Raw genomic sequence first — 26,215 nt, 5'->3', positions numbered from 1 at the left:
TAGATTACAACACAAACCGCTCTGAAGCGTAGTTCAGAACAGCATGGCAATGCTGTACTACTCCAGCTGAAGGATCTTGCACGTGAAACACTGCAGGGATTCATGTGCTGTGTAATGTCAGCTGTCTTAGCTTCTTAGCTTCAGTGCAAATGCTATTTATAGCAGAAGTCATTTTAGAGCAACTTACACAGCATCAATGAGAAGTTTAGAGGCTTGGGTTAAATTCAAGAGCTGTTTGATGTAAAGATACTGGACATACCCATGTTGGAGGTGTTGCAGGCTAGATGAAGCCAGGCCAATGCTGAAACTAGTTTGATTGGTCATGAATATTTTGTTTTTTCCTTATTCTACTTTTATTTCTTGATGCTACGGCATCACAGAGCTTGGAACAGCTTTTTGTTCTAGATTTATAAATCTGGACTCTCAGACATAATAGGATATGGGCTGCTAACAGTACCTGAACTAGCCGATTTAAACTGTGCCCAGTCTACACAGCACTGAAGTAACGGGGTGTTTTTGTGTGATGAAGTGTTCTTCTGACATGAGTGCTCACACTTTAGTGATCACAGTGCCAACACATCCTGAAAAAGACTCTCAGGCTTAGGTGGAATCTACTTGCCGAATAGCATGAAAGGCTTTTAGAAGGCACACTGGAAATGGTGTTAGGGGGAGAAAGTCCAGATTCATCAAGTGGACCACTGTGGACAAAAGTTCAGTTTATACCAAAGCTTGTTTCTTCCTAGTTTTGAACACTGTTTCACAGCGAACACATGTTATTAAAGATCAGATGAAAGCAGGATTCCATTGGAGAAATAAATCACTTTATAGGCCAGAAATCTCTTAGAAACACTACACCTGGAAATTTTCTTGGAAAGAAATAATGCTAATTTCAAGAGGTGGCCATTCTGAATTGCTAAGATATTTTCAAAACAATGTAATATAAATATCCTAGTTTGTCACCCATTAACCCCAATTTTAACAATTCTTCAGGCTTTTGTGGAGTTGATGTTTTGTGTGTTGTGATGTCTGTGGGGAAAACAAAATTTTAAAAATCCAAACTCTTGTCAAAAGTACAAAACCATGCCAGAACAGCCCTTTTCTTATCTTCAGGGTTTGAACAAATTTTACCCTTATTTCACCTTAAATATTGAATCCTTTGGGTGTAGGAAATAGCAGTCCACTCACACAAGCTGTTAAGTAAAATTTTTCTTTTTTAGGGGCATGTTTCACCAATAGCCAAGCATATGGATCGAGATCAAAGTGCCTTATGTTGCAGCAGAACGCAGGAAATCCTCAGCTGACTCCATCGATCTGAGTACCAAAATTAATCTGCACTTTAAGTGGTTCCTGGTAGACAATAATCTTAAAATGTAACAGCTTCTGCAAACGCCATTCAAATACGTTTCAAAACTGGAAGTGAAGCAAGTATTAGTGTCCACAGGCCAAAGGATAACTTCTGCAACAGATAATGTCTCAAGTAGGTAATGAAGTCTGTTACAAAAGTATTCCCGTGAATTGTATCCAGTTTTATTTGTGAAAGTAATTTAATTTCAGCATAGCTCAGACTGCCAAAAGATTCTATGAGAATGAATACTTTGTATTATCTTGAGCTATATGTTTCTAAAAAACAGAACTATTCAGGGGTATAGGTTTGGTTGTTTTTTTTTTTTTTTTTGTCCTCTAACATGGCAGTAAGATTCATCCACAGTAAGATGAAGGTTATCTAAAATAAATATTTAAACTATACCATATTTTCTAGTATTTTTAGCTGATGCTACATTATTTACCTAAATGTAAAGGCTTAACTCATTTTATAAATATAAACACCAAATAAAACATGTGTAAGCATTCTGCTCAACAAGCACCATAATCACAGTTTAAAAATAAAGCCATGTTTCTGCTGGCCATCCCACCCTTGACCCTAAGTGTATAATGAATGGTGTAACTCACAGGTGTTCCCATCATTGTGTAAGTTTTTCCTGAACCTGTCTGTCCATACGCAAAAAGGCAGATGTTGTACCCTCTAAATGCACCCGACAACACAGAAGTGCCAAGGTCCTGGAACACCTGGAAAGACCAAAAGAAACAAAACAGTCCTTGAATAATATGTCTCCCTATAAACACTCATGCATTGCTTGTAGATCTTGCAGATTGAATAACTCCACGGGAACAAGGATCTTCACAGTATTTGTCCTTTTAATTTATCAGACACAATGTTAAGTGTCCAGCATTCACCTGTTAGATCTTCCTCCAGATGCTGGTATGCCAAGCACAGTGCTGACACAGAGCAATAGTGTTTAATTGTGCTTCCCTGTCTGCTATCTCTTATTTTATATTTGAACTGTATGCATTCTTGAGGATCTCCCCCAACCCAAGTTTTTACGGTCAGCATAAATCTGACAGAAAGGCACGATCAAGGCTCTTTGACACAATGACATTAATAGGAGCGTTAGGCATCAGAATTACAGGTCAAAAGCAAAGCGAAGTCTAACCCATAGCCTGCAAGCAGACCTCATCCAAGCAATACTTATACCTCACCCATCTGGTCAGTAAGCAACACCACCAAAGACTAAATGCTTTCTTTTCTGTTCATGCCAGATGCAAAAGTTGGACCATCACAGCCAGACTACCCATACAGCAAGATCCAAACATTCTTCCTGCTTTCCCTGTTCCTTTTCTGGAGACACAGCTGCCCCACATTGTGACTGCGTTCTCAGCACATCAAAGCCTTGCCATAGACCATAGAAAGGACACCTGGTAAGGTTTGCTAGGAAGTGCATGGTGGATCAAAAGGTTCCAGTAGGCCTGCTGCCAACCCCTTAGCACAGCTTTGGCCTTTCAAAAGAAATGTTACAGGTATTAAAGGTTTTGCCATTCACATCGAAAACTAGCTAGTATATAGAGAGAGACGCATATGATTTCAGTGTTTCACTGCTGTGAAATCTAATCCACTGCCAGGTCATTTACTTCTCAAATGGACAGATGTCATGGTTTAACCCCAGCCAGCAACTCAGCACCACGCAGCCGCTCACTCACTCCCCCTGCCCCAGCGGGATGGGGGAGAGAATCGGAGGAGTAAGAGTGAGAAACACTCCTGGGTTGAGATAAGAACAGTTTCATAATTGAAATAAAGTAAAATAGTAATGATAATAATAACAATATACTAATAATAGTAATAATAATATACAAAGCAAGTGATGCACAATGCAATTGCTCATCACCTGCTGACCAATGCCCAGCCAGTCCCTGAGCAGCGATCGTTGCCCCCCGGCCAACCCCCCCCAAGTTTATATACTGAGCATGACATCATATGGTATGGAATAGCCCTTTGGTCAGTTTGGGTCAGCTGTTCTGGCTCTGCCCCCTCCCAGTTTCTTGTGCGCCTGGCAGAGCATGGGAAGCTGAAAAGTCCTTGACTAGCATAAGCAGTACTCAGCAACAACTAAAACATCGGTGTGTTATCAGCATTCTTCTCATCCTAAATCCAAAACACAGCACTATGCCTGCTACTACAAAGAAAATTAACTCTATCCCAGCTGAAACCAGGACAACAGATAAATATACTAAACCTGATATAAAAATCAATAGTAAAACATATTTCACAGATATCACCACTTTACCTAAACTACCCAGAAAAGATATTAAAAATCCTCTCCTGACACTTATTTTCAGATCATATTTCAACTCAAACTGAGGCAGATGCTAATTTCTAGCTGAAGGATCAATAATATTCTTATTCAGCAGAATTTAGCTACACCTGCCTGTATTTGTATGTGCCGTGTCAGTGCATCTGCTTCATTAGGATTATCAGATCAAGGAACTTTTCCATTCAGAGTAATAGCGAAAGTCATAAACGAAACACATGGACACAAACGTAATAGACGAGGGATAATAGAGACAGCAACAAACTCTCCAGTCACTACTGGACAGGCCACTAAGAAACTGAAGCATAGCTTTGGAGAGGGCCAACCTGGACTTCAAACCCAACAAGCTGGGGGAAACAAGAGGAACAGAAGGATTTGGGATATTTGAGAGAGGCCTGAAGGACTCTGCAAAACTTATTAAGAAATCTTTAAGGTGAGGGGGTCAGGAAGGAGAAGGGGGTATTAAAAGGGGCTGGTCCCATGTAAGCAACAGTAGATCAGCACACTTGTCTGACTGAGCCCTGTGCCTGACCACCACAGTCTGTCCTATTTTCTTATTAAATCCTTCCTTGATGATCTTTCCATGTAACCACACTCTCTACCCGATCTGTGAGTGCTGTAAGGACTAGATGCAAGCAGCTGGAGAGACTGGAGTGAATTTGGGGCCAGCAATGGAGTCAGAAGACCTCGGGCGATAGAGCCATCACATCAGCAGTGCCAGCAAATGAAGCGAGCGAGAGTCTCAGCTCTGGTAGCTGGCGGGGCCATGGAGCTAAGGAGCATGAGTCCAGGGTGCCAGCTACCTGTGAGACTGGGGGGAGTAAATTCAGGTCAGCAAATGAAGTCAACCTCAGGTAATATGTCCCGCACATCTCTGGTGCCAGCAACTGGAGCAAGTAGGAGTCTAAGTGCCAGCAACTAGAGTGGGACTATGTGTCACAGGGTCTATGGCCCAGCTACTAGGGGGACTGGAGCAGCGTGAGGGTCTCTGACAGCAGCTGGAGAGGGGACCATGGCCTGTGCTCCAGGTGCCGGCTACTGGGGCGGCTGAGGTGAAGCAAATGAGGATCTCGGCATCAGCACCTGGAGCAGGGAAGCACTGCCCATAGGGCCTGTGTGCCAGCTACTGGTATGGAGGGTGGGTGGCAGAGGTGTGGGCTGGAATGCTGATATGCATCAGCATAGGGGCGTGTAATTTGCTAGCAGTCTTCAAACTGCACAAGCCAGTGAGCAGGAGGTCCAGACTCCAGGCAGGAAGATTAAATGGGAGTAGAGCCCCTGCTGATAGTCAAAGGATTCAGGGCAGGGGTGCTTGTGAGCGTATACATCTTTGCTAGTGAGCAGCAAGCTGGGCTATCAGATAAGAAGACCTGGAGAGCAGTTAAAAGGGCTCAGGGTCTAGGTAACATTATTAGATAGGCAGAGGGCCCATATTGGTATTTGAGGGATCTCTCTCCAGACCTGGAGAGCAAGGGGGTGTGTGTGTTTTTACTAGCAAACTTCAATCCTGATCAGTTGGATAAGAAGAAGGGGACGTGGCTGTCTATGCTTATATTTTATGTGTGTGCTGGCAGTGTTATATGTGGGTGTTGCTGAAGGCAGTGCCTTCTGGGGCCACCTGCGTAGGTGGTTGCATCAGTGTCCCATGGCCTCTGTCCTTGTCAGTGTTTGTGGTTTTGGAATGCACACTGAGACTCACTATTGGTTGCGAAAGGGAAAGCAGCTGCCCCGTCCATCAGTGTGGGATGGAGAGACCTCCAGGTGCCCAGGCACACAGGGCTGGCCTCCAGGGGCTGGGCAAGAGGAATGCCCAGGTCCTGGAGTCCACAGGAGGCAGGGGCCTTATATATCCCTTAACTGTATCAAGTTTATTATTGGGAACAACTTATCTATGGTCTTGAATAATTAGATCAAAGCCAAAAGTCCAGAATATATACTGAGAACTAGTAGTTCACTTGCAGCACATCTGGCTAGTAATTCCTCACCAAGGGCAATATGCCATAAAAAGATCAAATTTTATGGACAGGAAGGGGGGGAAAGAAAAAGTAATACTATTAGCAAAATACATCTATGGCTCATAGTTGATGAATGAATGAACAAATAACTGACACATTAGCATGATGGTTAAAAGTGATGCTGAAGAGGCCAATCTACCACTTTTACCTAATAAATAAACACTGCCCAAATTAAAAAAAAAAAAAAAAATTATCATGCTACTTTTACAAATATCAGTATATATAGAAGCATGGATACACATTATTTGCCATTACAAAGTTTTAGAATCTGATTAAAGAACCCAGAAGTGCAGAAAAAGACACAGAAGGGGCTTAAGAAACAAATGGTAAAGCAAGCTACTGAGAAGCACTTGGAAATGTCAGTTTTAAGGTGACACTATGGAAGGAAAGCACATAGTTTAAGAGAAGAGGAGAAGATGGAAGTTTACCCCCAGGGATTTTAATAGCCTGAGTGTTAGCATCAGAGGGCTTAAAAAAGGGCTAGGCAAAAAAATTGAAAGACAGCTAAGCAAGCTATACACTCAAAGCATCAGGCAAAAGAAAGATGAAAAAATGGAAGAACAGAAAGCAGTTTCTGAACCTTGTAGGCAAAGAGGAAAAGTTGCATTTGATACGGTAAGGGGAAAAAGGATGTTTCTTCCTTCCAGCAGCAGAATGGGGTTACCACTAGAAACCTCTCTCAGAGCCATTACACAGGTGGTGCTTCTGTTACCCGCTTCAGATACATGTTTCCCAATTCCACAACCAGAACTGAGAGAAAATTGTTCCTTATAAATCGAGTACATACCAGAAAGTATAAAATAAGATCACAGGCAGCACTTTGTCCATGAGACTTGCTTTCCCAGTTGTGGGAAAATGTAACTGCAGGGATTAGGCTGGGGGCTGGGTTTTCTTGGAGGTTGCTCGTAGCCATGTTTTGACATCTGTTTTTATATTCCTTCATCTGTGGGAGCCGCACTTAAAAATAATAATTGAATGAATGTACAAAACTGTGCAGCTAGCCCTGTTGATTTTATTTTACTTGATCAGTAGGATTCAGTGGGTCTGACTGCAATGGGATTTCTTACATGGAGGTGGTCTGCAGAAATTAGTCCTGAGAACATTTTTGGCACATTTCAAGTCTTCCATTGCTCCTGATTTACTGTTTTTGTTTTAGTAATCTGATTGCATTTGGCCACAGGTAGACAGTATGCAATGTATCCCTATACTGTCCCAGCACGGTTCCTGCTTCTGAACTGAGAGTCACTGTTTGTTCCAGTGATTCAGCGATAGTCATGTCAATCTTCTAACTAAAGTGGCAGTCACAGGTAATAGCCAGAGCTGATCAGCGCACTACATTTGACCATAAGCATGCCACTGCTTTAGAGCACAGTGATAAACATAGAGCAAGCTACATGCTAAACATGATGATTCTGAAGTTTCTCCTTTCAGTAAGACTGATGCATTACTGATACTCCCTCTAGTCTCAGTGAAGAAAGAGGTCAGCCCCATATTTACAACATCACTGTAACAGATTAATCTGTTTTTCTTCAATAAAGATATTTGCAAAAGCATCTGAGCATTAACAGCAGCAATGTAAATCACTGTAACTGATTCTTGGCAGGAGTCATCCATCAATGGAGGATATAAGTCAAGTTCCTTGACACTGTAGAGCCCATAGATCAGTCTCACAAGTTCACAAATCTGTTTAACTAATCCCTTACAGTAAATCTGTACACTGACCAAGGACAAGCCAGGAGCTCACAACTCAAATGAGCGTGCAGGCCAATAAAGACTCACCACTTAGACCAAACTGCAACTAGTGGCTTTGTATGCAATCCTCGCCCTCTTGTGCCTCCTGCAATTCTCTCGCGGATACTTCAGCACCTGCTGCCCCTCGATTGCTTCCTGCCATCCTCTTGTGTATCTTCACATCCACTCTCAGCTGTCCTTGGTCCAGAGCTGGGACACAAGGTGTACTGCTTTGGGGAAGAAGATATGACTGACCAGTCAGAACATGGGATGCTGCCAACTGCTCCAGCAGCTGCCAACTACCAGTGGAGATGCATACAAGCCCTGCACCAAATACCACAAACTGATTCTCAGCTCTGCAGGCCACAGAGAAATTCCCAGTAATTTAAGTCTGTGTCATGAACTGCATGTCATAGAGCCTTTTAAAAGATGAACGAATGGCACCCTCTTCAAATGTCTTTTGTGCTACTAAAGCATATTGTCATTGTCTTCCTCCTGCCTACTCTGCCTGCCCTCTGCACCCCAACTTCTGGAATTCACCTCCTCTCTGCACTCCCAGCTTTTCTACTTTGCCTCTTACTATTCACTTAGATGTCAGAATCCCCCAAGACTGCAAAGCAAAATGATCATAACATAATCCTTGTGCCACCTAACCTGTTTGCCTAAGGCCTTCCTCTTAAGATTGTGCTCCCATGAGAATTCTCCAGTGAACACTGAACTTCTCCTCAGTAGAGGCCCCATTAGGATCTCTTCCCTACCTGGTTGGCACGCAAAACTTAGGAACCTAATATCAGAGACCTCTACCCCTCTTTCAAATTTGGTTCAAGCTAGCCAGTTTGTTCAAGAATTATTGGGAAACACAGGCAAAAACCAGAGAGCCACTGTAAAATTGTATTTCTTCAGAAAATCAGGATAAGAGATAGCAGTTAACTACCTATTCAGTAGAGACTAAGATTTCACCAGCTAATTTTCCTGTAGATTCTGCCTGCTCTGGACATGCTCCAGCTCATGAGGTGAGGACTTTCACCCAGATTCCAAACTGGACTGCCATGGGCCAGGATATCTCTAAGACAGGACACTTAAATTCAGAGCAGAAGAAAGAGAAAGTTCCTCCTGTGTGAGTGGCTCAATGTTTTTCAGTAGCTGGGAATGTGAACATAGGGAGGAGGAAAGAATCTGATCTAAATTCAAGATGGCAAGAGGCAGATCTGAAGATTATCAGAAGACTGGGGAACAACTGGGTAAAATAACAACCACTGAGAACCACTAATACTGAAAGGTGTCGTGGTTTAGCCCCAGCCAGCAACTAAGCACCACGCAGCTGCTCGCTCACTCCCCCTGCCCTGCTGGGATGTGGGAGAGAATTGGAAGAGTAAGAGTGAGAAAACTCCTGGGTTGCGATAAGAACAGTTTAATAATTGAAACTAAATAAAGTACAATAGTAGTAATAATAATAGCAATATAATAATAACAACAATAATAATAATATACAAAGCAAGTGATGCACAATGCAATTGCTCATCATCCGCCGACCGATACCCTGACAGTTCCCGAGCAGCAATAGCTGCCCCCCACTCCCCACAGCTTATATACTGAGCATGATGTCACATGGTATGGAATAACCCTTTGGTCAGTTTGGATCAGCTGTCCTGGCTGTGCCCCCTCCCAGTTTCTTGTGCACCTGGCAGAGCATGGGAAGCTGAAAAGCCCTTGACTAGCATAAGCAGTACTCAGCAACAACTAAAACATCAGCATGTTATCAGCATTCTTCTCATCCTAAATCCAAAACACAGCACTATGCCAGCTACTAGAAAGAAAACTAACTCTATACCAGCCAAAAACAGGACAAAAGGAAAGAATGAGAAGAGAGTGGGACCGATAAGAGACTCTGAATAAGAGGGTGATGGAGTCAAACTGGACAGAGTTAAGGGAGGAAAGGTGTGACTAGCATCCATTGGCAACAACAAATCAGTGGGAAAAAAATTGAGTTTGGAAGTCAAAGTGCAGGAAACCATTGGGTTGGGTTGATATGGAGGACAAAGAACAGGGACAAGTATGAAAGGCAGACATTTGTAGGGTAGGATTTTGGGGTATGGGATTGGAGCCAAGTAGTATAAAGAAAAGGACTAAGAAATGACAGGATTTGTTATCTTGAAGTAATAGGAGCAAGGTGAGTCTGTGCCCACTTCCCTTCAGAGTATCAACACTGAAAAAATTCAGGAATTTTGCATGGCTCGTTGTACACAGAAGTGGCCTAAAACCAGTTCATGTACTTAGTATCAGTTTAGAAACCTGTACTTCACATGGTAGAACCTCTTACAACAGGGGTAATAAATGCAGCCTCTATCTTGACTCTATGATAGTTTCCTCATTAAGAGCTGCCCTTTCTGAAGGTTCATAATAGATCTTTGAGAGTTGTTAATTGATCTGAGTATAATAAACCAAAATCTTCACAAAGTGGCAAGCCTTCAGGACAGCAATGCTAGCAATGTCATCTGGACATTGAAGTCAGAATTTTAGAAGAACCGCATTTTACTTCTAGCTCTGTTGATACTTTTGTAGGACATTGTGCAACTCATTTAACATTTTAACGGTTCCATTTTTCTACAGATAAAGTAGGAATAATGCTATCCATTAGTAGAAAATTGTGGGATGTTCTCACTGGTGTTCATAAAACTCCTTGCGATCTTGGCTTAAATTGCTGTGGATGTTCTGGGTGTGCAAAGTATTGTGCTTGCTCTCTCTCCACTTACATCGGACTCTCTGAAAGACCAGCATCTAACTCCAAAGTCCCAGTTAAGCAAAACTTTCTTACATTTACTCTCTATTAAATACACATGGCTACTCAGATGCTTCAATTCAAATGTTTTGAATCAGTCCTTTTTGAATTAGGCCTTGAGAGAAGATACATTATTACAAACAAAACTGGATAATTCTGAAAACAATGCCACAAGCTTATGATGATAATGAATGAGAATTTCACAAATTATTTACTGAAATCCTATTAAAAGCTGATTTGTACTGTTTTGTGTTTATTCTTTCTGGTAAATTACCCTCTCTCCTTTTGTGAAGAAAAATTACAATTCATTTAATTGAACATAGTCTCAATTTAGTCAGTAAAGCCTCTTTGGTTTAGTGTACTGCAGAAAAAAATGGAGAAGTGAAGCACAGCAATGAATTTATGGCTTGTTTAAAAATAAAGGAGAGTATTGAAATCAAAGCTTTTTCTGTGCTAATATCAGAGGCACTGGTCCAAATACCCATCAGCATCAACAGCTACAGATTATAGAAAAAGTACTACAATTAGTCATTCTGGACATATGTACTAACATATTTCATGACATAATGGATCAAATCATGGTTTTTGTTGATCATGAGGAAAAGAAAAAAAGGAAAAAAAAAGGGATTCTTCTGGGATTCTTCCAAGTCTCACTTTTGAAATGAAACTTCAGGAAGATGAGGTTTTTCAAAGAACATGAGTTGGATATGGCTTCCTGCAGAGAACATGCCATTTGGCCAAGACAACTATGTCTTCCCTGCGTGGCTGCTCTACGTGATTGGCACTGTTCAGTTTGTTCCATGCAAGAACGCTTCTTTCAACAAAGCCTTAAGTGGCTTTGCTATGCCTTGTTCCTGCACTTGCCCAGCTGTATCTGGTCCATACCCCACGGTCATCTGTGAAACGTTCTACAATTTATTACCTGTCAACTGTCCTAACAGTGGAAAAAACATGCCTTTCTGAAGAAGTTATGAGAACACATTAAGACAACTGTGATCATTCAAGGTACTTTGCTGGCATGCTCACTACAAATTGGCCAGGTTCCAGCTCAAATCTAACAAATCTTGAATTGTACAACTTAGTCCTCATTACAGGACTTTCAGTATAGATGACAGAAAGGGAAAGGTTTGGTTTTAAATGTACTTAAAATGTCCTAGTCATGCAGCTCAGGCATACCAAAATGCTGTCCAAGCTGTTGCAATGTGAACATATTTGGGGTTGAAAGTGGTTTAGATTAGATAAGAATCATCTACTTCAATATAAAAACAGATCACTTAAATGTTTCAAAACCTATTTCAATGCTCTATTAGAAGATACAAAAAACAGTCCAGAGAGTCTAAATATTTGCAGAACAGGTAAGTTAAGCTGCTCACTGTGAAATCTTACATAAGAAGTATGTACAGTTGTGTAACATAACTGTATGTTAGAAGCATATAGAAAGATTGCAACAGGAATCCTGCCCTTAAGAAACCATAATGGAACGTATAAAAAGAAGACTTACGTATACATTATGGTACAAAAATTTACCAGCTCTTAAGCAACAACCTAAGTTTTATGATTCAGTCCTAACTCAGACAAAGAATCACAGAACTTAATTTCTGAAAATTACACTATTAGCAATTTGCTTTTGTCCATAGTGGAAAACCAAACCATTTTAACTAAAATGTGTTTTTTTAAAAACAATTTAAGGTTTACAGATTCATGTGCCAGGGAGGCTACTTCTACTATCATTCAGGTAAAAATATAATTATATTCAGTTTGATCTTACCTGTTTTCTTGTTGATTTTTTTAAGCCCTTTGTACAACGCGTATGCTTATACCCTTTATACCCTTTAAACACATATAAACTTTTTCAGTCCTCTTTGGTTATACTGCCAGACTGAAATATTAATTGCACTTGGGCACATCTGATACGCAACTGCTACTCAGGCGAAGTTCAAAGCCTTGGGCAGTACAAGTGCAAGCTGCAACAGTTAATGCAGGAAATGCAGAAGATCCCTGGCCCAGCAGGGCAGAAGGATCTTGTGATCATCAATGGCTTGAACTGTTACACTGTCTTTCTGAAGCAGAAAAGTGATTTCCTAAATACATAGCCAGAGCACTGGAGTACTGGTACCTTGCTCAACATCTGTCTCCTCTTTCTGTCTTTCCCCCTCCCTCAATTAGCATCACTTCTCTTCAGATAAGTTGTTTCATCAAACCTCCAGCGCAAAATCTTGTAGTCTTACAAAATACCACATCACCGAAGGTAAACTACTATTCTAGTAAAGAATAACAGACTCAAATCAAATGCTCCATAAGCCTGGGGTTAATACTAACAGCCCTGACAAATGCCCTTAACTGCCTATTAGACAGTAGACTATTTAATCACAAAAAGTTAAATTCCTTGCCTCCCTCTTCAAATATTTTTTTTTTCTCAAATTAAAAGTTTTAAAATAATTTTAGGATTCTATTCTCATTCAAAGTTGTTTTAAAGACAAACAAAAAGTCACTCTTAAAAGCTTTTATGCATCTCAAGTCCAGCACCTTAAGTATAGAATTACAAGGTCACATTTACCATTGGCAATCATGCCAAAGCCAATGTTTCCATGTGGGATGTGTGCCCACTTCCCATCAATTTATGCTGCTTTGCTTTTTCTCCTCTGATTTTCACACCAGGTCTTTTAATTTGGTCACTACGTATTACCTGTGAGCAGCAACAGGATATTTTTAGTCAAGTCTAATACATGCTATTTAGACCTGGATTGTGGAACTTCGAAGATACAAACAGAAAATACTTCAGATGAAGTCTCACTACAGTGTATGTTTTCCAAATATTTATGTGAATGACAGATTCTGATGCCACCCAAATCCTAAAAATTCAGTTTCATATAACCAAATAAATGTCAGACAAAAGAATTTTCATATGACATATAACCAAAACATTAAAATGAGGACAAATTCAGGTTCTAATTGCTGTCACATAGGGAAACTAAAAAAAAAAAAAAAAAGTCATCCTTTAGTGCAGCCTAGTTATCACTACTGAGTTAATCTTATTTAAAATTAAAAGCTAGGAAGATTAACTATATATTTTCTTTGGAATCCAAATGTATTAGAGGTCAAATGAATGTCTCACTCTGCAAACAACCTCTGAAACTCTGTTGGAAGTGAAAATCATGAAGTGCAAACTGTGGTCAGGTTGGAACACAAAGTAAAACCACACCAAAAACTTGCCGTCTGTATCAGGTCACCCTCGATAAGAAAGTCTGGATTTCCTAACCATTTCAAAAGAAAATAAAAATTAATAAAACAGAGACACGTTTTTGAGTTGCTTTTTCGAGAATACTTGAGAATTTTAACCTTTCCACACAGACTATTTTTAAAATGACATATGAAGAATATTAATAGGAAATGTACCTTGCTTTACTAAAAGATACCGAAATTGAAGGAGTCCAAGAGATTTCAATGAAAGCATACCATCGATCCAAGGAAACAGTGATAACTAAGTTACAGAAGATATTTTTTTCTCCCTGTTGAGTGAACCTTTACAAAAACAGTTTCACGACACTAAACTAGTGAAACTCTCCCTTTTTAGAAATTGGGAGTACACTTTGCAAATAGATTTGTGGGTAATAAGCAAAACAACCTTTTTCACTACCAGGAGATTTATAGCAGGGAAGCGATATTCTATTCTGATCCTTTCCCATTTGGGCATCAGAATCAGAAATCTTCTGAAGCTAAAAATCTCAGCTTCTCTTTTGCTGGCTTAACAAGTCAAAATTTATAGTGGCTTTTCTACATCTTTCTTAAACAATGAGTTTTCAAGATTCTGTAAAAACACCCTATTTATTAGCCTGAGAGTATATCGCATTTTATCACATTAGACCTGCCTATTAGCCTGAGATTATATCGCATTTTATCACATTAGACCTGCATGCCTGTGTATAAATAAGCATAGCAGACAGGTGACTATATTTTTTTTCTGGAATGAAAACACGTATTTTTTTGGGCTAGTGCCAAGAAGAAATAAAATATGGCATGGAGCACATCCAGTCAGACACCGTAAGCGACAGACATTTATTATTAACAGTGATGGTTTGGGACTTTGTTATTTTACATTGAAATCTTTGCTTGGATATTAAAAGTGTGAAGCTTTTTGTCTTTTCAAGCCTTTTTTTCTTTTATATTCCTTGACCTCTTAGTTACTATTGAACCAATGGCCTGTGGATAACCCCTGTAACCTGTAACCTTTCTATGTGTCACATACAAAGACAGAAGTGAGTTGGCAGTCAGTTTGTCTTTTGATCCTAACAAGAAGGTCGAGATAATTAAACTGTCCTTTTATGCATATGATTCAAACTAATGCTATTCACTAGTGTAACATGAGGCTCAGATAGTATCTTCTGACTTTTCATTGAATTAATATGTAATTAGGACAACTGATGACAGCAAATATGTATTTTACATTGTAACTGCAATGGGCTCTCTTTATTCTGTGATAATGTGCCTCATACTAATAAATGTTTTAATTTCAAAGATAATGGGGGCATTCTATCAGAAATGAAGTTCTGGCAACATGAATTTCAAGAGTATAAAACTTCATTTTCTTAATCCAGTCAGAACCTGAATTGCACTAGGAAACAAAAAGCAGTTGTTTCAAGCTACAGTAAATTGTCTGTTATGCTTTGGGGTTTAATAATTTGGGAAACTGAAAGTTTTCCCAAGTCACTCAAGCCAAGTCTCAGAGTAACATGGGGGGGGAAAAAAAAAATCCAGTAAAGATCCAGGGACAGTGTGTAATGCCAGGTTTGCAAATGTAAGGGAACAATATTGATAAATAAGGGTTGCTTGTGTGTGTTTGGTTTTTTAAAACCTGAATAATTGCTGGTAAATAATACTTGCATTTTGCGTAGACTATAATGACCATGCTAGGGCCAACTGACTGCAGCAGAGATGAAGGGAGGAGAAAGCAGAAAGAGTTGAAGAGAGGGAGCTACAACGTTTAGGAGTAACAAGCTAACAAAATAGTTTATCAAATCTTATTTGTACAGTAACTGTTTTCTTATTTGCAAGTATCTGAAATGGTCAATATTTAATATCATTACAAAACTAATCTTGGAAACTTCAGAAATTTCCAGGGAGTTTATCTGGTCAAGGAAAAAAAAGCAGACAAGAAAAAAAAAATTACAGTAATTTTTTAAAAAGTTTTTGAATAAATAAAATTGCTACTTGTTACAGGCATAGTCCACAAACATCAATATCAACAAACAACTCACTAAAAACAAACCACTTGTACTGTAAAACATTAGGCTAAAGTCAGAACACTAAGATAAATTCCCACAGGTTAATAACTGGGACCAAAACCAGAAGAAAACTATCTTCTTGCACAGCACAATTTAAAAATAGCCTTTAAAATACCACTGATTTAATGAAAGAGGAAAAGACTGAACTTAAGTCAGTCATATGGCCAACAGCTGCTTTTCACCATAAAACCAACAAATGACTTCATAAATGCTGAAAAAACTCAACAGCTCGATTTCCATTAAAGATTTGCTGTGCAAACAGGAAAACAGAAAAACGCCTCATCAGTAGACAGAAAGCTTCAGAGCACCAAGATAATTGCAGCATATCCAGGTACAAAATGAACTTACTATAAAAAAGGTGCTGTTTTTTACTATAGAAACAAAATTGCTCTCAACCGATATGTCAGGACAGTTAAGCAACTGCATAAAACATAAAAGGCTCAGTCCTGCAGCATCTATTTGCCACCATCTCCACTACGAACTACAGATACGCAGTATCTCATATTCGCTGTGTTTTCCTTACAGAATCTTGCCCCCCCTCAAGCTGTTACTGTTTGGGTTATGACCAAATTCTTTAATTAAATTGCTGCTACATCTCAGATACAGCATCCAAGACTTGGATTTAAGGGGAAAAAATATTTCATGAAATAGAATTATACAGAACTAAATGTTTCCTGCCAAAATAATGAAAGCCTTGGTTCCAAAACCTTCACAAAACAATGAAGATTAATTTAAATAAAAAAGGCTTCTGCAAGGAAGATGCAAGAGGATGCAAGGAAGGAATATCTGAAAACAAATCTAGGGTTTTTTTCCAATAACACAAGGTTTCTTCCGCACATGTTTTCTCTTAAAGAATATTAAACAAATGTCAGCTGAAGGGCTTTTCTGTACATGGCCAGAGAAAGCACAAGCAAAGGGAAGTGCATTATGCTGATCAGTTGCATAGAACCCTTTACTGTGACAGGAGCATTACTTCAGCAACATTACTTTTTGGTTTGAGTGGGATAAAGGGGGGAAAAAAAAAAAAAAGGCAGCATTGGTTGGTTAGTTTGGGAACATTTCTTCTCTCTTGTTAAGAGGCCACAGCTTCACAGTTAGGATTACTTCTTTTCCTTCTCTCTATCCAGCCTTTTCAGTTTCTTTTCCCAGTCAAACAGGAAGCAGGGGGGTGAAAGAGACGGCTTCTCTCCAGCTCAAGAAGCTTGGCCAGTGGCAGAGGCATTTGCATCAGAACTTGAGAGACAGTTCAATTCTTGCCAACAGACTTCCTGCATGTCCTTAAATCCCTTTGTGCTTTAATTCTCCCTGTGAGAGACAACAATGATTTCTTTGTTCATCTTATCAGATGTAATTTTTTTCCAGTGGAAAAACTGTGTGCTCTGTGTGATAATGTACATGCACACACTATATTTAACAGCATGAAAGTTCAATCTTGATTAAGGTATTTAGGTGGAATTGTAAAACAATAGAAAAAGTCACAGATAACATACGACAAACATACACTGTTCCTCTGGGGGACAGGAGGGAGAATATGAGAAACACTGACTAGGTTGAGTGGTAGCTTTATATTCCTGCCATTTTATCACTGAATTATACAATAATGAAAATACACTTATCCACTCATCAAAAAAATCTATCTCATCTCAAAAAAGAAAAAAGCCTCTGTGCTTATCACATCAATCTAATTTATAAATGTTCTGATAGAAATCTTAAACTTTCGAAAGTGCTAAAGTGCTCCATCACCAAGGGCACAACTCCACCCTCTCTCTTTTTTTTTTTTTCCCCCCTCCTCTTCTTTTTATTAAATTATTGGTATTCTACTGTAAACATCAACCTGAAAGATCAGATACCCATTGCAAAAATACTCCCTGGTATTTTCATCTACCTGTACAAACCCACATTCTTCTCAGATCCCTCTTTTCCTGCCCAAAAGGGATTCCTATTGTGTTATCACTGGATTACAGAAGAGCAATTTGAATGCACCAGCCATACAATCCAAACCCCACAGCATTTGACACTGTATCAATATCTGACTTAGCTCAGTTCAGCTATACTTGTCATAATAAAGCTTTCTACACAGAAAAAAGCCCTGACATAATTTTTGGCTTTATTAATGAATACTTTAAGATTTACACATTATATTTTGTGTTTTATGGAAGTTTTATTTTGCATTTCATCTGCCCATCGAGTCAACATAGGCGAATCCTATCCTTTAAGGACTGAATGAAAACCCTTTTGTTTAGTGAATTGTGAAGTAGATGTTAGGCTTGGTAATTCTCTCCAGGAGAAGAGCAAATATTTGTTAGGAAGACACAGTGAAAACATCCCCCAATTTTCCTCAAAAGCTAATGGTTACACACTGTCACTATTTAAGAGGAACTGCAGGAAAAGGACTGTTTGTCTTTTTCTGATCCAAACCTGTGGATCAGCTGGCAGAAGTCCAGCTTCAGACTTGAATCCTCCTTCTGTAGAGATATTCTGTAAAGCAGAATTGTCACAGGTGCTCTATTTTTTCCAAGAACCCCATTCAGTTTATTTAAAACTGTCCTCAGAGGTACAATTACTTGGACATGTACAACTACTCATGCATGTCAAAGGAAAATTCTGAGCAGTTGTATAGTTCTGGATCTCCTGCCTAGGCTTCAGGAATACATCCTGCTTACTTCCCAGCTAAAGAACACTCCTTGTCTGATTTTGAGCAATTCTCCCCTTAGTATGAGAACTCCTGCCGTGGTACAACTGTAATAAAAGACATTGGGGGGAGGGGGGGGAGGTAAAACTGATCATGTGTTAAGAAAAAATTACCTATCAAAAAAATTAGATGTGCTCAAAAACCAGAGAGGATTTTTAATTATGCCTATCCTCCTGCAAAAGAGTGACTTTCTTGCAGAAGGCAATGAAAGACTACTCTGTATCATCATTGTATTATCTAGCTCTTTAAAACCAGACAAAAACTTCAATAAACACCCTTAGGGAAAGGAAGGAGAAAATTAAAGTAGCTAGCTACACACAACCTGCGTCTACAAAACACTTAACGAGCAGATGAGCAACTAAGTGCTTTTGTTTCTCTGCTCCAGGAATTGAAAAAACCAGAAAAACCTCCAGAAAAACCTCCAGGATTGCAGGTTTGAGTGCTGCTCTCCCCATATGGGTGCTTGTTTGCCAGGCTGGATGTCAGAGGAACAGATTTTATTTCTTTGCTGTGCATCTTCACCAGCAGAACAGTTAACACCCTGACATACACTAGTGCCAGCAATACACAGCGAAGGAAGATTTTTCCTGAGTGAATTCTGGGCCAGACCATACAAGAATGGAACCACAGGGGAAGCTAAAAACTTCAGGTTTTCTAAAGATCTAGCAAAGGCTAATGTCACAGCTGGAAGCAGCAGCACAATGTTCTCTACAGTCACACTGTTTTACTCCACCAGGACCAGAACATGTCTTAGACTTCCCACTCCCCTGGCCCAGATATTGCCTCATGCCAGAAAGATCACGTAATTTGTCACTTTAGATGTCGTGACACCATCATTTTCTGTGCCTGAATGTCTACCAAAAGAAAAACAAACAAACAAACAGCGGGGCAGTTTTACTGATATCCTCTTAAAATGAGCAAAATAAATACTGTGAAAGCTGGTTTTGGTTGGGTTTTTGGTGGTTTCTTTGTTTGTTTGTTTGTTTTTAAAACTGAATTATATCTCTCTTGCAAGGAATAAATAATGGATTATAATGAAGTTATAAATATCCTGCATTTTCTCCCACCACTGCTAGCTCTTGGCTAGAATCCCAGGTCATTAGCGGATGTCTGTGATTCCGTGTGAAAGGAAAGTAAAGAACAACAACACAAAATTAGTAAGTTTTATTGTTTAAGGCAGCAGGGACAAATATCAATTCTCAGCTGTGTCTCTGAAAATAACTGCCCATTAATTTTGTGAGAAGACAGAGGATGGAGATGGAAAAAAGACTGTTTCTTGACTTTGTTATAAGGGGGTGGGAGGAAAAAGTAGTGATCCAAATTTTTCAGTAATTCAGTAAGGGCTAACAATTGTCTGTAATACTCAGACAACAGCACAATGACATGATCAAGATTAGATTTCTGCTTTTTTCCCTTCAGCTGGAAATCAGTATTCTCTTTTCATGTATCAGCTAATTAAAGTTGATATTTTTGCTATTAGATCACTAGCTCTTAAAATTACTACACTGGAAAACAATTCTTAAGTGTATAAAATATACTTTCCCAGCAATAAGCTCATTTCTCCACCTTCATACAAAAGACAGCATTACCAGAAGAAAGTAAAAATGAAGCAAAGGAGATGATAACAAGACATTGAAATTACTAGTTTATATCAACAATTCTTTTAAAATACCAGCAGAAATTCTACAAGGCAGATTCCATTTGTAAAACCATCAGCAACAACTGAATTTCAACTGTACCCAAAACTGATAGGCTTCGCTTCAAGCTGCTGAAAGTAAGTTTGCTGTATTTGGCATTGTTTAACCTGGGTGAACAAGCACTCATGGAGTTCACCAGCGCTTGGTCTCAACCGCACCTCAAATTTCAATTTTTGACAATTATAATTATGACAGCTGTTGGAAAGATATACAGTAACTGTTTCAATAAAGTGTGTCTTGAGTTTCATCTACATAAATACTATAAGCTAATAAAAAGCCAAATCTTCTTGATAAACTGAAAACCCAGAAGTATTGATTTTAAGAGTTCCACTGAAAACTGGCACATAAAAAAAATATTCCCTTTAGGCTTTAAAAGACTTTAAAAGGCACAAAAATGCAGCAATGAAAGTTACTTGAACACAGTTTCATTTTTTAAACTGATTTTTCACTGTCCAAGCTCAGAACATTAAAAATCAAATAAAAAGCAACTACTATAAAATTTTCCACTCAACTGTATTATTAGCAGCATATGTAAAAAGGGGCTTCAGATTTATTGCAATAATTTGTTTTCCTTTAAGTGTACAAGTAAATGCAGTCTTACTTGCCAAGGTTGGGATTAAAGAATCTGTATTTTGCCTGCAGCAATCAGCAGCAGTTAAGCAAAGAAAAGAGTGGCTTACCAAGTTCTCTTATTCTGGTGCACTGGTTTTCTTGTCAAATTCAGCCAGTGAAAAACAAATCCTTTGACTCATGTTGTTACAGATGTATCAAAGGAAGAACCAACTTTTAATCTGATTCTACAATAAAATATAGATTGATACATATTGAGTCTACAATATGTATTTTGTTTATAATTTGGGATATTAAGCAAGCTGTAGCAGTATTTTTTGTTAATAAAGCAACTGAGGTCATCTATAAACAACTCTTTTTATGATGTTACTATATAAAACAGAAGTGTTGCCACTTTAAGACAGCAGTCTCTATATTTAAAAGAAATTATGGCTTCATAATTGGAGGGATGAAAGGTTTTATAGGACACTTATACTAATACACAGCAGTCACTCCTACTTTTGTCTTCACAGGAAGGAAGGCGGGGAAAAAAAGAAAGCGCAGATTAATATATTCGTGCTAGTTTCAAGCAATAGATTTAGGACTACATCTGTTTTAATCATTAGAGGTTGGTTTTTTTTTTTTTTCCTCTGTTGCTTGTTTCCTTAAAATAAAGATATAAAAGTACATGCCTTCAGATAGGAAAGTTTGGCCAGCTTTTAGAATATGCGCAGGGCTTATTCCCAAAAGAACAGGTTGAGAAACAGATACCCCATCAGCCCTACTTGCATGCACGTAGGTTTCATCCCACACTTATAAGAAGGGCCAACTATCTGCATTAAACACGGCTCACAAGGGAGGGATCTGCTATCACTGATCTCACAGGCAGAGACACACGATAGTGATGTTTCCACTGAGTAAAGCCCTCTACAGCAATGGGACTATTTTTATGCCTGTGTTTTGAAACACCTACCCGACTGCTCAGAGCACTAAGTGTGCAACTAACTTCCATGAAAGGGGGGGTGGGCAGAAATCTACACACTTGTATGAATTCAGATATCATTTCAATGTTTATTGAGAAGATCGAGAACCAGCAGTCAAATCCCCAAGCAAGTTTCTTGACTTCGGTTCAGCTCTTCAAAGATTCTTGCAGCATTAAAGTTTCATGGGGTTTTGGTTCTTTTTATTGCATAAAAAAGAATGCTGTCTATAGTATGTCTCATCTTTTTTTAAAAAAAGAATGGTTTGGAGCTGTACAAGATCCTCAGGAAAATGAAGTCCTTTCTAAATTTATATGGGTTTAGCAGTTTCCGGGAGAATCCAAACAACAGGAGGTAATTTAAGGTCACTTATGAGTTCAGAGAGAGAGCTCTTGGCATCTTATTCTCAACAATATATTAACAATAAAGTTTGCCAGGACTAGGGATTGAGTAAATTGTTAATTCCGCTCTTTTGCCAGGTTAGCAGCCTCTGATCATTTCCAGCTTACAAGTCGGGGGGGGGGGGGGGGGGGGGGGGGGGGGGGGCAGAATATTAGCAGCCAAAGGTGCAAAGGGCAATCACAGCTCACCTAATTAGAAATATGTTACATTAAAAAGGCTGCAGGGACTACCAGTTTCTTCTATTTTTGCTCCCCTAGTGACAGAAGTTACTTAGGCTGGACATAACTACTTCTTTATACCATACTTCTCTTCGCCACTCATTTCATACCACATCAACCTCAAAACTGGGCAGGGCATACTATGAAGATACCTCAGTGCTTCATACTACACTTTGCTAAAGTAGACAGAAAGCAAAAAGCAAGCTGGTTCGCAGCACCTGTAAAATGTCTAAAAAGTAGTTGTAAAATATCTAAGAAATCAACCAACTCAATACTTCATAAAGCAAAAGATAACACCATACATTTTCAAAAAGAAAACCGTGCAGATCTGCTAAAGATCAGAGAACAAACAGGCATCAGAACCAGGGAATTCCTATGTCCCAATTAAGGTCACATATTTCTGCATCATTACAAGCCCAGTAATAGAATAAACCAAATCTTTGGTATTACCAAGATGAACAAAGACCCTTTGGCAGACTGTCAAAAAAAACTTCTTCATAATATTATGACAAGACATTTCCTGTGAAGATAATACTGGAGTTTCCCTCTCAGACATGATGCTTTCTGGGACAAAAAACCCAACCAACTTAAAAAAAAAAAAAAAAACAACCCACAAACAAAAAAGCCCTAAAAATATTCAGAGGAACACATTTGATTGTCTAAGAAGAACAGTATCATTTTACTCATGACTAATACAGGAAGGGTTTTTTTTTCCTTTTACAATGAGACAGCAGGAAGAAATTTCATCAGCATTTAAAGTTTTTCCAAGTTGAAGATGCATTAAATTTTATTTCTTTACAAATTAATATTTTGTGCATTAAAATGTGCAGGAAATGGGCAAGCAATGGGCAGAGAACTGGAGGTTCAAAACAAGTGATTTAAAAAGGATTGAAATGCAAGATATTTGTGTACTTACGCCAGGTTTAAGTAACCTTCCAGCCTTCTACATAAACTTCCCAATACTTTATGATGAGGCAGAAATTTTGCCACTTAAAGTTTGCAACTTACATTGTCAGTTCCGTCCCAAAATAAGTTTATTGTATTGAGCATATGTTAAATTAATATACTTTAAATACATGTCCCTTAACTCTTTTTTAATACAACTGTCTTACTAGGATAAACTGCTTCAGAAAAAGACAGGTTCACACACAACCTGAGGATGTACTGGAATTTGACAACCTAATCATCTATATTTCTACTTCTGCTATCTTCTCTTTTACATGGAGAACAGTTGCACCATTCACCTAACTAGAAATTCAGTTATTAGGGAATATTGTTTCTGTTTCAAAAGAGTATCAAATACAATGACCACATGCCAACATTGGTGGGTGATTTTCAGACAACCGTGCTGTTTAAGACAACCATCTATCTCCAAGGGAATTGAGCTCAGGCTTCTCTCTTTCCAGTGTAATGACTTACACCAGAAACATAGGGTGTTTCTTACATTCAATATCTGTATAGTCTGCTCGCCTCAAAAAAAAAAAAAAAAAGAAAAAAAGAAAAAAAAAAAAGAAAAAGAGCCCCAGCATCTGCAAATTATTTGTTTTAAAACATGGTTGCCAGCTTTGATCAGAGCTGCACAAACAGGTCAAAGTAGCACAGTGCTCTGTACAAATCACAGCATTTCACTTGTAACACTTCATTTTTTATTAGTCCCTCAACCATTTTTAAAAAGTCAAAGCCTGACTTGAAAAGGATTTTTAAAAGCATACTACTTTTTTTTTTTTTAATATTATTCTATGTATATCATTGTTTCCTCCAGGTTTCCATTATCAAATAATTTCTCTTCCTGGGTCCTTTTCTTAACTTTTAGAAATTATCTTCTGTTAAGTGTGCTTTTATTCTAAGGTATGTAACAACAACAAAAAATAGTAAGATTATGGCAAAACTTTTTAAATTACATTATTTCATGTCGTTATTTTAAATGACATCAAGAATTTCATTATTTCAAGATGCTTCCCTACGCACTAATTGCCATCTTCATTTTGAGTATATTGCATGTACAATTCTAGCAAATCAATAATACGGGTCTTCCCATTTACAAGCCCACAGAACCCCTCTATTAATTTTTACTGGAAAAAAGCAATATACATGAACTGCACAGTTATTGGATTGTTGTTTAGGAAGTGTAGCATAGATAACTTTTTGTATGCCACAAGTTTTAACCAAGTTTATACCATTTCAAACTCAACAAGAAAACACTTTACATGAAAATATTTCAGCCAATTCTATTGAAAACATCCACCAGCTCCTGTGTGGATTATTTCTCAAAATAAAGGTGTGTATCTCATGCTGCCTCATTAATAACATTATACAGCTGCTAACTATCACAAAATGGAAATAAATTTTGTTGATGCTTTGCAAATAAAGGTATCGGTGCTTATGCTGCTGACTAATAAATTTATTAAGCGTAAAAACCTTTTGGTAGATAGCAACAAAACTTCTTTATAGTAGAAGCAACTTACAACTCATGTCATTCCTTCCGGAAGGAAAAATGGGGGGAGGGGTCAATTCTATGTGGAGCTACTTCAGCATTTTCTGTGTTCTCAAAAAAGGTTACATAGATTACTTGCAAGCTGTGCCTGTGATGGAAATGGTTGCAAGGACTTACCTTACAGACTGAGTTTATATAACTCTTTCTTATAGCTAGGCCTTAGAAGAACAAAAAAGGAGCTAAAGAACAACCTCTTTCCTTCAAGTGACAAATTGTCTCTGTGCCCTGAATAGCCTTTTAGTTCTTAATGTTTCTTAAACAAACATTTTAAATAACAGCCATTCACTACTACTTCTTTTCTTGAGGCAAAAAAGTCTGAGAAATACTTCTGTATCTGTAACAGTAGCAAAAACAATCATCAGAGGGATGGAACAACACAGAAGGAAGGTAGAAAACACTGTAGAAATTTTCAGAGATCTCTCACGTCATATAGATACGCTAAAGAACGTGTCCTCATGTTCTGGGACATGATGCAGGATCCACCACATGCCAGGTGCCCGAATCAGTGAAAACTGCACAGCGCAGAAGGTGTGCTGTACAGAACCAGTGCTAATGGTAAATCCATCTTTAAAGCAAAAGCTGGAGGGACTCTCAAAGGCTGGCTTACAGACAAGAGGGGCTCCACATTCCTTCCCAACTGTATCAGCCCCAGAACAATGTTATAGTATGCATGCTGCTAGACATCTTGTGGACAGCATATTAAAAAAAAAGTTCTTGACACTTAGTATGAAGCATAGCCATTAAAACAAAGGTGCTAAACTGCGTGCAACAAATTTCAGCCCCCATAATTAACTCTCCACCCCTAATCCCTCTGCTGGGAATAGAACTCTTCAGCCAGCTCCCATCACAGCTTTAGGTCCACTGCTGGTTATCCACTGCAGGCTATCTTCTACCCCACAAAGATGCAGTCGGTTATAACACCAACATAAAATGTGATTTTTTTTTTTTTTTTTTTTGTCCCACAAAGCTGGGAAGACAGAGCCAGAGGCCTATATCTGAAAAGCATTCTTCCTTCCCCAAGTGATAACTTCTAGCCATTTGCAAAAGTACTTCAGTATCACTTCCCAAACAGTGCTACAAGCACTTCTGACAGGACCATGCAATTACAGCTGCAACGCCAGCGATTTAAACATGCCCAGCCCATACGCCACAGGCCAGTTCCTGCACTGTGCCTGGAAACTGTTATGAGAAGTACCAGCTATCCCAGCCCAAACAGTACCAGGAACGACTAACAATTTAGCAATATGGATGACTGAGCTGCAGTGCTCAGGAACTATTCCCTGGCATTAAACGGGGCCCTTTTATTTACTTATACAGATACAGCCTCCGTTTGCTATGAGAAAAAAAAGCATCAACTGCAGGTTAATAAAATGAGGATCAAAAGACCACCTTCTAATCTCTTTTGCTCTCTTTTTCAACCCAACATGCCAATGACATTCAGTTGTAGAAAGCCACTTACATTCATAATAAATGGAATGGGAAAAGATTACATTCTGTATACTGTAATAAGCAATAAATTTATGCAAATTACATGCAGTAGGATGTGAGACAATAAAAGCATTGTGCTATACCAAGCAGAGTCAAACACACAAAAGTGATGTAAAGGAGGACAATGTCAAGAGCTGGAAGCAAATTCCTACAATCCTCTGACATCTTTGTGTTTTCAGACTAAATGTATCTTTAAGGCATTGATAGTTCTTTTGAGTTTCTGCTGAATTTGAGTTTAAGTTAA

General features: G+C 38.7%; 1 protein-coding gene across 1 annotated transcript in view; it reads right to left on the bottom strand.

The window, feature by feature from the left end:
- The window catches only part of STARD9 (StAR related lipid transfer domain containing 9), a gene marked incomplete at its 5' end in the record, with an annotated part of 117,701 nt that overhangs the window by 59,407 nt on the left and 32,079 nt on the right, over positions 1-26,215 (bottom strand). The window contains one exon of the mRNA XM_075713029.1: positions 1,951-2,067. Within this exon, the coding sequence (XP_075569144.1) occupies positions 1,951-2,067 (117 nt within the window). The remainder of the gene's footprint in view (positions 1-1,950; positions 2,068-26,215) is intronic.

Source organism: Pelecanus crispus, chromosome 6 (assembly GCF_030463565.1).
Source record: "Pelecanus crispus isolate bPelCri1 chromosome 6, bPelCri1.pri, whole genome shotgun sequence".
Taxonomy (NCBI): domain Eukaryota; kingdom Metazoa; phylum Chordata; class Aves; order Pelecaniformes; family Pelecanidae; genus Pelecanus; species Pelecanus crispus.
This window is presented reverse-complemented; position numbering and strand designations above follow the sequence as displayed.